The 15,339-nt window shown below is 49.1% G+C and overlaps 1 protein-coding gene across 1 annotated transcript; it reads right to left on the minus strand.

Annotated features, from left to right (window-relative positions):
* Positions 1 to 215: 215 nt before the first annotated feature.
* On the minus strand, positions 216 to 11,416 carry NRL (neural retina leucine zipper). Its single transcript, XM_087714239.1, has 3 exons — positions 11,291 to 11,416; positions 5,361 to 5,754; positions 216 to 1,703 (listed from the first exon to the last, which is right to left on the minus strand). The coding sequence occupies exons 1-3, from the start codon at positions 11,308 to 11,310 to the stop codon at positions 1,308 to 1,310; spliced, it is 810 nt and encodes a 269-aa protein (XP_087570365.1). The 5' UTR covers positions 11,311 to 11,416; the 3' UTR covers positions 216 to 1,307.
* Positions 11,417 to 15,339: the final 3,923 nt, after the last annotated feature.

Below are 15,339 nucleotides of genomic sequence, written 5' to 3' on the forward strand. Positions count from 1 at the left end.
TCGTAATTCGAGGACTCTGTGTGTGTGTGCGTGTAAACAGATGGCTGAGAGATCCCATCATTTCCCTTGGAATTTTTTCCCACTTTTTTGACCTGCGGATTCCCGGATTCTTGGAATAAGCGAGAGGATTGGTATATTTGGGGGAAATTTGATCTTTGTTCCCCAAGTTGGATCTTGAAACGTTGCCGAAGTGGAGGAAAACACAAGAAGGGCCATTTGTAAAAGTATTCTCGTTTTTTATTTAGACAGGATCTAAAGGGTCTCCTTTTGCAACACAAACATCGCAAAGTCGCACAGTTCACACGGTTTTGTTCTCCCCCCAACCCACCCCGGGCAACACCGTCCAAAATCCCCCATAAAAGGCCCAGGACAACACCGTCCAATCCCTGTATTGCAGGGTCCAAGCGAAGACCACAACTCCCAGAATTCTTAGCTCCTCGTTAGGCATTCTGGGACTTTAACTAGGCATCCTGGGAGTTGCCCTCTTCAAATATGGCCGGAGTGGCTTCGGATATTTTCTTCCCCCCCACACACACACAAACAACTCTCACACCCAAACGGGGAAAATGTAATGCGTGTTGTTGACATGCCGTATTTGGGGGGGCTCCGGGACCTCACCAATCGTTTTGGGCCTGGCTTCACCAATACGGCAGCCATTTTGAGAAAGGGCAAAGTCCTTCCCCTGGCAACTTCCAATATGGCCTCCAGGTTGCTCCGACAAGGAAGAATCCCCATTTTTCTTTTGCAAACTCTTTCCGTTTGCAAATTTGGGGCCTAAAACTGGGGCAAGCAGGATCCCTAAATTTTCTAAACCTGCCTTTTTCGCTCATCGGCCCAGTTTTGGCTCCGGGGAAGAGACGGCAAGCGCCGTTTTTATTTATTTCTCTCCTTCTGTGCAAGTGCATTTCTCAACACGCCAAAGAGGACCAGCCTTATTTGCATCGTAGACGTCACTAGACTGAGGAATCGGGCCGCAGGGAACCCTGGGGTGAGGGGAGGGGGGTTTGTATAGTTCCCCGGGTGGAAGATGGACCACCGGGCAGCACCCTAGCGAAACTACAACTCCCAGGAGACTTTGAGAGGAACAGCCTGCCCGCTTGCCATCTTCCCCAAGCTATTTCTGCGCCTAGATGGGCGAGACTCTTCCGCGCCACCTGGTGGTGGGGAAAAGGGACTACCTGGGAGGGAAACTGGGCTCAGCGTCCCCCTCTGGTGGATTAAAGAGGAGAAGCAGCTTCTCGGCAAGTTTATTTCCCGCACACCGCTCCCAAAAGTTTGACGGAAATGGAAGGAAGTCCAGAGCGGGCTCATAGAAAAAACTGCACCATGGAGGGCGCCTGAGCTACGGGGGGCTTGGCCCCCTCCCCACAGTGCCCTCCGGCCGCCTCGCTCAGCAGCTTCTGACAGCGGGCTTTGTAGATGTCTCGTTCGTGGACCAAGCGGGCCACTTCCACCCGCAGGGACTCGAGCTGCTGGGCCAGTTGAGATTTCTCGGCCTCCAAGATGTGCCGTTGCTGGACCCGCTTGAAGCGACAGGACTGGGCGTAGCCGCGGTTCTTAAGGGTGCGCCGTTTCTGCTTCAGCCGCTGCACCTCGTCCTTGCCGAAGCCGCGGAGTTGACGGTTGAGATCCCGGACCGACATGGAGACCAGCTGGGCGTCAGAGAAACGGTCGGAAAGCCGGGGCAGCTGGAAATGAGGAAGCTGTATCGGGCAAGCAGAGGGAAACAGAAACCGTATTTGGTGAGCAAAGGAGGGTAAACCGACGGCATTACCACACTAAACGTAAAGGTTCCCCTTGCACATCTGTGCTAGTCGTTCCCGACTCTAGGGGGCAGTGCTCATCTCTGTTTCAAAGCCGAAGAGCCAGCGCTGTCCGAAGACGTCTCCGTGGTCATGTGGCCGGCATGACTCAACGCCGAAGGCGCACGGAACGCTGCTCCCTTCCCGCCAAAGGTGGTCCCTGTTTTTCTACCTGCATTTTCTACGTCCTTTCGAACGGCTCGGTTGCCAGAAGCTGGGACAAGTCACGGGAGCTCCCTCCGTTACGCGGCGCTGGGGATTCGAACCGCCGAACTGCCGACCTTCCTGATCGACAAGCTCAGCGTCCTAGCCACTGAGCCACTACGTCCCTAGACCACACTAGAGGATGGGTAAATGGCCGATGGATAACCAAGGCTCAGAACTCTACGTACGACCACCAGGAATCCCAAGGCTTCTGTTACTAAATGAAACATTTTGGGGGAGAATTAAATCCCATTTTATCGCCTTCCTTGCCGCCGCTAAGTGAATCACTGCAGTTGTTAAGTTGGCACACAGCTGTTCAGTGAATCGGGCTTCCCCCCCCCCACAAACTCTGCTTGTTAAAAGGTCGCCAAAAGGGATCGCCCTGACCCCACGACACCGCGACCATCATAAATACGAGCCAGTTGCCAAAATCTAAATTTTTGATTACGTGACCTGCAACGGTTGTAAGTGTGAAAAATGGCCATAAGTTCCCGGTTTTTTTAGGGCCGTTATAACTTCGAACGAATGGTTGTTAAGTCGAGAACTACGTTTACGTGAGATTTCTTTGAATTCAGGCCTGTAACCAAGCTGGGCCTCCTAATATCTTCAAGACCATCTGGATGTGCTTGGATTACAAACCCCCCCCCCCAAACCCCCAGCCACTGGCTGCAGATGGGACTTGTAGTCCTCCTTGTCTAGGTGATACCTGCTCGGGGCACTGAGCATCGTTCTCTCCAGTGGCACCGTGAACCAAATTATTCATATATATGTATTATCAGAATAGAGCTGGAAGGGGCCTTGGAGGTCTTCTAGTCCAACCCCCTGCTCTTCTTAAAGTCCTCCAGTGACCGGTGGCAAGCTGTTCCACTGACTAATGGTCTTCACTGTTAGGAAGTTTCTCCTTAATTCCAAGTGGCTTCTCTCCTTGATTAGTTTCCCTCCGTTGTCTCTTCTCCTGCCCAATTATTTGGAGAATAATTTGACCCCTCCTCTTCTTTCGGGCAGCCCCTCAAACACTGGAACACTGCTATTATATCATCCCTAATTCTCCTTTTCTTTAGACTGTCCAGGCCCCAAATCCTGCAGCCATTCTTCTTATGTTTTTGTCTTCAACTGTCTTGTAATTGCTCTTCTCTGCACTTTTCCCAAAGTCTCAACATCTTTTTTAATATATATATATATATATTAAAATATATATATTTAAAGTCACAACCCCTGGTATGCCCAAATATGGGAGGAAGGTCACACTTCCATTCTCTGTCCTTCAGCTCCTCACAAGAGACCATCCAGGCAGAAACCCAATATTTTTTACTGTTGCCTTTTTGTTACATTTGTGTTGTATTTGTGCTGATAAATAAATAAAGGGAGACTAGTATAGATCTATTTCAAGCTATTTAGCTCTCATCAGCTAGCCATACCCTTGCTGATGAGTTCGATTCCCAGCAAGGGTATGGCTAGCTGATGAGAGCTAAATAGCTTGAAATAGATCTATACTAGTCTCCCTTTATTTATTTATCAGCACAAATACAACACAAATGTAACAAAGGCAACAGTAAAAATATTGGGTTTCTGTCTGGATGATCTCTTGTGACGAGCCGAAGGACAGAGAATGGAAGTAGTGATCTTCCTCCCATATTTGGGCATACTGGGGGTTGTAAAAATCTAATAGATACCTTTCACCCTGGCTTGGCTGATAACGGATAAGAGCCTGTGGCCTAATGGCTAAGATGCCTGCCTAGTATGTAATATAGCCCAGGTTCAAATCCCAGTAAGGGTATGGCTAGCTGATGAGAGCCAAATAGCTTGAAATAGATCTATACTAGTCTCCCTTTATTTATTTATCAGCACAAATACAACAATATCTATACATCTATACATCTATACATCTATACATCTATATCTATCTATATCTATCTATCTATCTATCTATCTATCTATCTATCTATCTATCTATCTATCTATATATATATATAATCTATCTATCTATCTATCTATCTCTGTCTATCTATCTCTGTCTGTCTGTCTATCTACATATCTCTGTCTGTCTATCTATCTATCATTTATATCTATCTATCTATCTATCTATCTATCTATCTATCTATCTATCTATCTATCTATCATCAATCTCTCTCTCTCTCTGTATCTATCTATCATCTATCTGTCTGTCTATCATCTATATTTATCTATGTAGCTATCTATCTCTATCCATCTATCTATCCATCCATCATCTCTCTCTCTCTCTCTCTCTCTCTCTCTCTCTCTCTCTCTCTCTCTCTCTCTCTCTCTCTCTCTCTATCTATCTATCTATCTATCTATGCGCAATCCTGGCTATTGAATTTGTGTCGTAGAAACCCAGAATTATGGAAACAACCTCCATTGGATTGGCCCTAACATGCAACATTCTTTTAAGGTTGGCTCCCTCTTTAATGTTACCTTCCAATCTTAAGAAATTAAGAATATTTTTTATTCCCCTGGAAACGTCTAATCTCCTCGCGGGGGGAGGTACATCCACAATCCATGTCTAAAAACGCTCATTTCCTATGCTAGCAGAGGAACAAGAGTCGGAAGGGACCTTAGAGGTCATCTAGACCAACCCCCCCCCCCCTGCCCAAGCAGGAGGCCCTACACCATTTCTGACAGATGGCAGTCCAGCCTCTTCTTGAAAGCCTCCAGTATGAGCCTTCTGCCCTGGGCAGTCAGGTGAAAGCACTCTGCACATGCTCAAAAGCTACGCCTTCCCAGAGAGTCCCTGTGGCTTATAGCAATTGGGCTCTTCGCACATGGTCAAGAGCCTCTGAATTCGATCCTGTTTCCCAAGACGAATTAAATCCACCTCAAATTCATCCTTCTAGTTTTCTGCAGCTAATTATTCTCCAATATATATGGTCCCCGGCTTACAACAGTTTGTTTAACGACCGTCGAAAGTTACTTTATGCCCGTTTTTCACACTTTCGACCCATGGGGGTATTCAGCCTGTAGGGGAAAACTTATGTGAATCCCACCTCTGCTTACGACCGTTGCAGCGTCCCCTTAAGTGACCCGACTTAGGACGCTTGGCAACCGACTCGTATTTATGACAGCCGCAGTGTCCCCAGCTCACGCGATCCCCGTTTTCGACCTTCTGACCGGCCAAGTGAACGAGGAAGCCGGAATTCACTGAACAACCGTCTTGCTAACTGAACGGCAGCGACTGGCGTAACCCCTGCGGCAAAGGATGATGGTCGTAAAACGGGACGCAACGCCACTTGGGTATCTCGCCGAGCAGCAGACACACTGTGGTCGCAAGTCGAGGACTCGCTGTATTCAATATTTGGTGTCTTTTTGTGTGTTATGTGTTTGTGTGTGTAGGTTTACCTGTTGTTGCTCGGCGCCAAAGCTCTCCGCCGATCCCAGGAACCCCTGCAGCTGTGGGGTCACGCTGTTTCGAAGACCCCCTTCCGCCGTGGGGACCCCCAAAAAGGCTTCCACCGCTTCCTCCAGCCCCGGCACCATCTGCGTCTCCGGACCGGTGCCGGCCGCCGCCGCCAAAGACTGATGCAGCGTTGCCATCCAATAAAGTTCCTCCAAGGAGGATTTGGGATCGGCTACCTTGTCGAAGGTGGGCGAGGGGGGTACGGAGCTGCACGGGGTGGAAGTGACGGAGGAGCTGTTCCCCGGCCGGGCCACCTCCTGCTTCACTTCGAACTTCAGTAGGTCGAATTCGTCCAGATAATCCAGAGCGATGGGACTGGCAGGTAAGATACTCATTCTGCGAGAAGGAAAGGAGATAAGATTGGCGTCAGGTGACGTGTGTCCCACCTGGGGGCGGGGGGGGAAGAGATCTGGATTAACGGATTAACTCTGGGGTGGGGGGGGTGGAGAGAAGGAAAATAACCAAGCGATATTCATAAAAGGGTGGCTCGGCGGCTAAGACGATCCGAAAGCTCGGCGGTTCGAATCCCGAGCGCCGCGTCACGGAGGGAGCTCCCGTGACTCGTCCCAGCTCCTGCCAACCTAGCCGTTCGAAAGCGCGTCAAGAAAATGCGAGTGGAAAAAAATAGGAACCACCTTTGGTGGGAAGGGAGCAGCGTTCCGTGCGCGAGTCACGCCGGCCACATGACCACGGAGACGTCTTCGGACAGCGCTGGCTCTTCGGTTTTGATCACGGAGAGGAGCACCGCTCCCTACAGTCGGGAACGACTAGCACAGATGTGCAAGGGGAACAGTGGTGGGTTTCAAAAATTTTTAGAACCTCTTCTGTGGGTGTGGCCTGCTTTGTGGGAGTGGCTTTCTGGCCATGTGACCGGGTGGGAGTGGCATGGCGGCTAGGTGACTGGGTTGGCATAGCCAACTTGTAAAATGTGGTGAAACTCACTTAACAACGTTCTTGCTTAGCAACCAAAATGTTGGCTCAGAAACTCTGGCATTGAAGTGTGCAAGTCTTAAAGCTGTCAACTTACACCTCTAACCCTTTAGAGAAAAAAAAACCTCAGGGGTGTTCAAAGTTGACAGCTTTAAGACTTGTGGACTTCAACTCCCAGAATTCCTCCTCCAGTCATGTTGGCTCAGGAACTCTGGCATTGAAGTGTGCAAGTCTTAAAGCTGTCAACTTACAAGGCCCTTGCACCCCTAACCCTTTAGAAAAAAAAACCTCAGGGGTGTTCAAAGTTGACAGCTTTAAGACTTGTGGACTTCAACTCCCAGAATTCCTCCTCCAGCCATATTGGCTCAGGAACTCTGGCATTGAAGTGTGCAAGTCTTAAAGCTGTCAAGTTACAAGACCCTCGCACCCCCTAACCCTTTAGAAAAAAAAAACCTCAGGGGTGTTCAAAGTTGACAGCTTTAAGACTTGTGGATTTCAACTCCCAGAATTCCTCCTCCAAGTTTTTAATTTTTTTAAAAAAAAATTTACAACCGTATTAAGGTGGGACCTGTGTATCTTACCTTTTAGTACAAATAAAATAATATTCATCGTATTTAGTACAGCTGAACTTTCGTTCTGGTACCCTGTTTCCCCCCCTAAAATAAGACCCAACTGGAAAATAAAGCGATTTTTTTTTTCCAGGGTGCTCATAACATAAGCATTATATATAAATATAAGCTTATATAATATAAGACCCAGTTAAGACCGTCAGCCAGACGGATGAGTTTAGTAGCGTATTTCCCTAATCATAAAATTATACCCCAATGTATCTTTTGGATCAAAAATTAATATAAGTCTTAGTCTTATTTTCGGGAAAACACGGCAATAGTACACATCTTTTCTGTCGAATTATAATCTTTCACTATTTAGTCAGTCAATATGTTATTTTTGAAATATTGACTAACTAAATAATGAACGATTATAATGGATAATGCGTCCCTCGTTCAGCCCTTCTAATGCTACCATCCTATTATTATTTGGTATTTACAAGGTGATGAGACACATGCCAGGAAATAAATAATGAAAAAAAGAATCTTTCGCACCCACTACAGATAGTCCTCGACTTACGACCGTACACTGAGTGGCCGTTCAAAGTCAGAACGGCCCTGGGAAAAGGGGATTTATGGCCATGTCTCACGCATACGTCCCCCGGGTCACGCGATCCAAATTCAGAGGCTTAGCAATATCGGTTCATATTTGCGACCGTCGCTGTGTGTGTGTCCCCCTTTTTGCGACCTTTCGACAAGGCCAAGTCAACGGGGGGAAGCCGGATTCCCTGAACAACCTCGTTTAACAACCACAGCGCTTCACTTAACGACCGCAGTAAGTCGTCAAATGGGGCAAAACCCGCCCGACGGTTACTTGCTCTTTGGCGAACGCTTTTGACAGTCAAGCTGCCTTGATTCACTTAGCAACCATGCCTAGAAAGGTTGTAAAACTCGCCGAAGAAACGTCTCACTTAACGGCGGACGTTTTGGGGGGTCCAGTGTGGTCGTAAACCGAGGACTGCTTGCTCAGGACGGTAAGCATAACTTGGGGTTTTTTCACCTCATCCAGCCCCGCTGGAAACTTCATTCCCTTGGAGCCAAGGTGGTGCAGTGGTTAAATGCAGCACTGCAGGCTACTGCTAGATCAGCCGTTCAGCGGTTCAAATCTCACCGGCTCAAGGTTGACTCAGCCTTCCATCCTTCCGAGGTGGGTAAAATGAGGACCCGGATTGTTGGGGGCAATATGCTGACTCTCTGTAAACCGCTTAGAGAGGGCTGAAAGCCCTATGAAGCGGTATATAAGTCTACTGCTATTGCTATTGCTATTCATTCGGTAGAGGGAGGATATTATAAAATTTATCACACCGTTTTATAATAATAAAGATTATTACGGTACTTATAACGTGTAATATTCTTGGGCGGAGACGCCAGGAAATCAATCATTAAGAGGGGGGAAAAAAATAAGAAGTGGCACCCGTGGATTATCCCGAGGAAGTTCGATTTCTTGGAAATCGTTTATTCAATTTATACGCCCGCCCAACTCCCTACTCGAGGTTTCGCGGTGCCGTGCCGACAACCCGGATTTAAACCACGGTTCGAGTCAGACCAGGATACACAGCAAAGAAACTCCGATCGGCTATGCCAGCGCATTAAAAAAAATATCACCGCTTTGCACTTTATCCGCACCTAATCGCTTGGATTAAAGTCCGAGCAGCGACAACGGAGGTGTCCTTTTCAACGCGGATCTTCCATAGCCCAGAAATGTCTATCGCGAGCCAGGTCAAGCTACTGGTGGGAGGGGGGGAAGGAAGTTTTGGGAAACTGCAGGGCGATTTTCGCATTTCATCCCGAATCGCTGGGAGGTTTTTCTTGGGAAAGCCAAAAAACGAAAAAGAGCCAGAATTTCCTATCCTAGCTGGATAGAAAATACGGATTATTTTTTCTTTATTTTCTCTGGCTAAAGCTATTTATTATCCTTTAAAAATAATTTTAAAAAGGGACTGGACAGTCACTGATCGGAGATTGAATAAATTCTCCTGCTTCTTTGTTTTTTCCAGAAAAAGAAATATTTTTTTTGATCTCTTCCATACCATTTTAAGGATACGTTCCACCTAATTCTTCTTTACGTTTGTCATTCTTATACGTTTATTATTTCATTTAGTAGGTTATAATATACAGTTTGGGTTGCTTTATTTACCAGCCCTTCCACCTGTTGTAAAACCACATTATTTTCTCTTTCTTTTCTCCCTCCCTTCTCTGCTTTTTTCCTTCCTCCTCTCCTTCCCCTTCCTTCTTCCCTTTCTACTACTACTAGTCTTCCTCTTCCTACCTCTCTCCTTCTCTTCTTCTCCCTTCCTTCCTCCTCTCTTTCTCCTTCCTTCTTCCCTTTCTCATACTTCTGCTCTTCCTCTTCCCCTTCCTACCCTCTCTCCTTCTCTTCCTCTCCCTTCTTTCCTTCCTCCTCTCCTTCCCTTTCCTTCTTCTTCCCTTTCTCCTACTCCTGCTCTTCCTCTTTCCCTTCCTACCCTCTCTCCTTCTCTTCCTCTCCCTTCCTTCCTTCCTCCTCTCCTTCCCCTTCCTTCTTCCCTTCCCTCTACTCCTATTCTTCCTCTTCCCCTTCCTACCCTCTCTCCTTCTCTTCTTCTCCCTTCCTTCCTCCTCTCTTTCTCCTTCCTTCTTCCCTTTCTCCTACCCCTGCTCTTCCTCTTTCCCTTCCTACCCTCTCTCCTTCTCTTCTTCTCCCTTCCTTCCTCCTCTCCTTCCCCTTCCTTCTTCCCTTTCTCCTACTCCTACTCTTCCTCTTTCCCTTCCTACCCTCTCTCCTCCTCTTTCTCTCCCTTCCACCCTCTTCTCCTTACCTCTTTCTTCCTTCCCTCCTCTTCCTCTCGTTCTCTCCTCCTCTCTCCTTTCTCTTCTCCCTCCCTTCGCTACTTCCTTCCTTCCTCCTCTCCTTCCCCTTCCTTCCTCCCTTCCCTTTCCCCTACTCCTACTCTTCCTCTTCCCCTTCCTACCTTCTCTTCTTCTCCCTTCCTTCCTCCTCTCCTTACCTCTTTCTTCTTCCCCCCCCCTCTTCCTCTCGTTCTCTCCTCCTCTTGAGCAGGGGCTGGACTAGAAGACCTCTGAGGTCCCTTCCAGTTCTATTCTGTTCTAAATCCCTTGGGGTCTAATTGGCATCCTTGGATTAAAGGGGAGGTGGGGTCTGATAAAGAGAAGACCTCCCCCCCTTTCCGTCACTATCTAATATCCTGAAGCAAAGTTTCTCATCTTTTTTTTTTTAAGGGAGGGAGGACTTCAACTCCCAGAATCCCCCACTGCAGCCAGCAATGGGGGGGGGGGATTCTGGGAGTTGAAGTCTTTTCCCCCCCTCCTCTTCAAGTTGCGAAATTGCGACCTGGAGTTTAAAGAGGAGGATGAAATTTGTCCCGAACAGACTTTGCTTCACCCAAATCCCCAACTTGAACCCCGCAATTCACAGGCGGGGGGGGGGTGGCACCCTCTGGATGCCGCGCAGCGGCTTTGCGCGCATCCTCCCCGCAGGAATGCGCTCTCTCGGCGACGGGATCGCGGAGAGAAAAGAAGAAATGAAAGCGGACGGGGGTGGGAAACTCCCTCCCGGGAGAGCGCAAAACGCCAGGCGATCCTTTGCAAAAACACACACACACACACACACACACACACACACACACACCGGGGAAACGCAAGGCGATCCTTTGCAAACACACACACACACACACAAACCGGGGAAACGCAAGGCGGATCCTTTGCAAACACACACACACACACACACACAAACCGGGGAAACGCAAGGCGATCCTTTGCAAACAACAACACACACACACACACAAACCGGGGAAACGCAAGGCGATCCTTTGCAAACACACACACACACACACACACAAACCGGGGAAACGCAAGGCGATCCTTTGCACACACACAAAAAAACAGATCTGGGGAAACCCAAGGCGATCCTTGGCAAAGACAACACGGGGAAACGCAAGGCGATCCTTTGGGTTGCGCCCCCCCCCCCCAGGGAAACGCAATCTCAGACCCTTGACAAAATCTCAGAGCCGGGGATCAAGGGATCCTTTGCAAAGGGAAACCCGGGGGGGAGGGAATCAACGCGATCCTTTTGCAAAGGGAACCCAGCAGGGAAACGCAAAGCGATCCTTTGGGGTTGCGCCCCCCCCCCCGGGAAACGCAAATAGACCCTTGACAAAATCTCAGACCCGGGGATCAAGGGATCCTTTGCAAAGGGAAACCCGGGAGGGGGAGAGGGAATCAACGCGATCCTTTTGCAAAGGGAACCAACCCAGCAGGGAAACGCAAAGCGATCCTTTTGCAAACCACCACATCTCCCTTTTGGGGGGGGGGGGGAGAGAGGAAGAAGATCCCACCTGCTTGCTTGGTCGTCCATGGGTCTTGTTGCGTTGCTTGCCAGCGTCCGGCCCGGACCGCCCTTACGCCCTTCTCCCGCCGGAGCCGCTTCGGGGGGGTGAGGATCCCAAAGAACACAGCGCAGCCCCCGGGGTTCCCTTTAAACGGCCGGAGGCTGACCTCACCCGCATATATTAGCAGCCAGCCAATGGGGAGGGCGGGATGGAGACGGGGGCGTGGCCAGCAGTCACACACACCCCTCCCCTTTCACTAACTTTTCTCCCAAGTTCCTCTTTTTGGGGGGGGGGAGAGAGAGTCACACGCTTCACCCCCACATCAACACCCTTCTCCCAGCCTCCAGCCCTCCCCCCCCCCAGGCGTGGGACTACAAAGCCCAGCACTCCCCCACCCTTGAATCCCTCCGTTCTGGCTTGGCTGGCAGCCCGGGCACGATGCCAAGGGCAGGGCCTGGAAGGGGATGAGGTCATGCCATCGCCCGGGGTGTTTCTGAGCATGCACAAAGTGGGGTGCAAAAGCTCTCTCCCTCTCTCTCTCTCTCTCTCCCTCTCTCTCTCTCTCTCCCTCTCTCTCTCTCTCCCTCTCTCTCTCCCTCTCTCTCTCTCTCTCTGTCTCTCTGTCTCTCTGTCTCTCTTTCTCTCTCTCTCTCTCTCTCTCTCTCTCTCTCCCTCTCTCTTTCTCTCTCTCTCTCTCTCTCTCTCACACACACACACACACACACACAGAGCTTCAGCCAGCCTGCCGAAATCCAGGTCGTCCTCCACATACCGCGATTCGTTTAGCGACCGTGGGAAGGAAACGGGAAACTTAGGATCTTGTTTCGCACTTACGACCGTGGCGTCCTGCGATCCACAATCGTCCGACGCTCGGGCTACTGATTCATATGTACGACGCTTTGCCGGTCTCCTTTTGCAGCCTTCTGACAAGCAAAGCCCGTGGGGGGGAGATGGATTCACTTAACAACCGTCTGACGAACTTTAACACAAGCGGTGATTCACTTAACAACCGTGGGGAGAGAAGTTGTAGAAACGAGGCTTCACGAAATGTTTTTCTGAGCAGGAAAAATTGGGGCTGAATTGGGGGTCGTATCTATCTATCTTCTATCTGCCTGCCTGCCTGCCTGCCTATCCGTCCGTCCGTCCGTCCGTCCATCCATCCATCCATTCCATCCATCCATCCATCCATCCATCCATCCATCCATCCATCCATCTATCGTATCTATCTATCTATCTATCTATCTATCTATCTATCTATCTATCTATCTATCTATCTATCTATCTATCTTCTATCTGCCTGCCTGCCTGCCTGCCTATCCGTCCATCCGTCTGTCCATCCATCCACCCACCCACCCACCCACCCACCCACCCACCCACCCACCCACCCACCCATCTATCTATCTATCTATCTATCTATCTATCTATCTATCTTCTATCTGTCTGCCTGCCTATCCGTCCGTCCGTCCGTCCATCCATCCATCCATCCATCCATCCATCCATCCATCCATCTATCATATCTATCTATCTATCTATCTATCTATCTATCTATCTATCTATCTATCTATCTATCTATCTTCTATCTGCCTGCCTGCCTATCCGTCCGTCCGTCTGTCCATCCACCCACCCACCCACCCACCCACCTATCTATCTATCTATCTTCTATCTGCCTGCCTGCCTATCCGTCCGTCCGTCCGTCCATCCATCCATCCATCCATCCATCCATCCATCCATCCATCCATCCATCTATCTATCTATCATCTATATCTATCTATCTATCTATCTATCTATCTATCTATCTATCTATCTATCTATCTTCTATCTGCCTGCCTTCCTGCCTATCCGTCCATCCATCCATCCATCCATCCATCCATCCATCCATCCATCCATCCATCCATCCATCCATCCATCTATCTATCTATCTATCTATCTATCTGTATCTCTCTATCTCTATCTCTCTATCTCTCTATCTCTCTATATCTATGTCTATCTATCTATCTCTATATCTATCTATCTATCTATCTATCTATCTATCTATCTATCTATCTATCTATCTATAAAGTTTTTTGAAAGTGGAGTGGAAGAAAAAATAACCACTTTGAACGGGCTCAGGAGCTAGATCTCTTCAGTGTAAGATAAAAGCACTCTAAACATGCTCAAAAGTTATTTATCCGCCTAGCAACAGCCAACGTGATTCTTCTGGAGGGAATCAGCACTCTGTGTATGCTCAGAATTAACGTTCGGTGCGAACGGAAGGAAAAATAAGCACTTTGGGCGGGCACAGAAACTAGAACCCTTGAGTGTGAGGAAAAGGGGCACTCTGAACATGCTCAGAGGCCTTTCGTCAACCTAAAATAGCCAGAGGAAACGGCACTCTGTGTATGCCCAGGATTAACTTTCTGTGCGAATGGAAAGGAGGAGGAGGAGGAAGAGAAGGAGAAGGAGGAGGAGGAAGAGAAGGAGGAGGAGGAGGAGGAGGAGGAGGAGGAGGAGGAGGAGGAGGAGGAGGAGGAGGAGGAGAAGAAGAAGAAGAAGAAGAAGAAGAAGAAGAAGAAGAAGAAGAAGAAGAAGAAGAAGAAGAAGAAGAAGAAGAATGACATGCTCAGAAACGGCAAAAAACGGCACTCTAGACATGCTCAGAAATCATTGGCTTTTCCAGCCGCAATCGGACAAGGGGAGGGGGAAAAGCACTCTGTCCATGCCCAGAAGCCCAGAAACCAAAACCGCTCGACGTTTCTATGTCGTTGGCCAGAGAGGCCCATTCCGCGCTGGGACGCAAAGCCCGCGGGACGGACACGGGTTCGAATCCCCCGAGAAGGAGGCCGAACTCGCACCCGCTCCCCTGCCAAGGTGTAAAACGCCAGGGCAGGCCGGCACCCCGATGGAAAAAATGGGTTCTATGGGGCAGAAGCAATGTCCCTGGTTGGGACCCCAGGCCGGCGGAGGGTTGCCATGGCGCTTGGGCCAGCCCGCCCCTCCGCTAATACCCAGCCTCACTCGGCCACAAAAGGGCCAGCTCAGCGTTGCTAACCCATCCTGACAGGGGATTCTTCGCCTATTCAGTTGGACATCAGCCTGTCATCGGCCCTCACCCCACCGTCCGCCCGCCACCCCCACCCCCGGGCGTGACCTCACCCACCTGACCCGGCCGTGTTGTTAAGCCCCCCGAACGAAAGAAAAGTGGGAAAAAATCCGCTCTCCGCAAAAAATAAGCTCTATCTTTCCCCCAAAACTGCTTATTTCCTCTTGAGGACTAGCTGCTTGGCGAGCAGGGTTCCCAGGAAGTTAGGCGGAAGTTGGGTCTTTCTAAGTCCGTCCCGTCCCCCCCGAACGAAAGAAAAATAAGAAAAACCCACCTTCCGTAAAAAAATTATAAAAAGACCCTCTTCCCAGTTCTATCTTTGCCCCCCAAAACCGCAATTCGGGTGCTTATTTCCTCTTGAGGACTAGCTGCTTGGCGAGCAGGGTTCCCAGGAAGTTAGGCCTTGTTAAGGCCTCCCGAATGAAAGAAAAGCAAGAAAAATCCACCCTCCGTAAAAATTTTTTAAAAAAGACCCCCCTTCCCAGCTCTATAATTCTCCCAAACTGCAATTCGGGTGCTTATTTCCTCTTGAGGACTAGCGGCTTGGCAAGCAGAGTTCCCAGGAAGTTAGGCGCAAGATAGGTGTTGTTAAACCACCCCCCATGAAAGAAAGCAAGAAAAATCCCCCTTCCCAGCTCTATCTTTTCCAAAAACTGCAATTTGGGTGCTTATTTCTTCTTGAGGACTAGCTGCTTGGCGAGCAGAGTTCCCAGGAAGTTAAGCCGAAATGCAGCAAGCAGCTTTTTTTGGTTATGGGATGAAGACGGAACGAATGTGGCTTTTTAAAGAGCTTTCTAGCAAGGGGGGGGAAATGTGACTTAGGAGCTGGTGTCACACTTAACGACCGTCGTAACATCAAAATTCAGACACTGGGCAACTGGCATGTACTTATGTCGGTTCCAGAGTCCTGCGATTCCCTCTTTTTTTGCAAACTCCTGAGTAAGTAAAGTTCTCCGGTGAAGCTGAATTCGCTTAA

Source organism: Thamnophis sirtalis, unplaced genomic scaffold, assembly GCF_051295495.1.
Source record: "Thamnophis sirtalis isolate CommonGarterSnake01/CBP01778 unplaced genomic scaffold, rThaSir2_p1.2 scaffold_4, whole genome shotgun sequence".
In the NCBI taxonomy this organism is placed as follows: domain Eukaryota; kingdom Metazoa; phylum Chordata; class Lepidosauria; order Squamata; family Natricidae; genus Thamnophis; species Thamnophis sirtalis.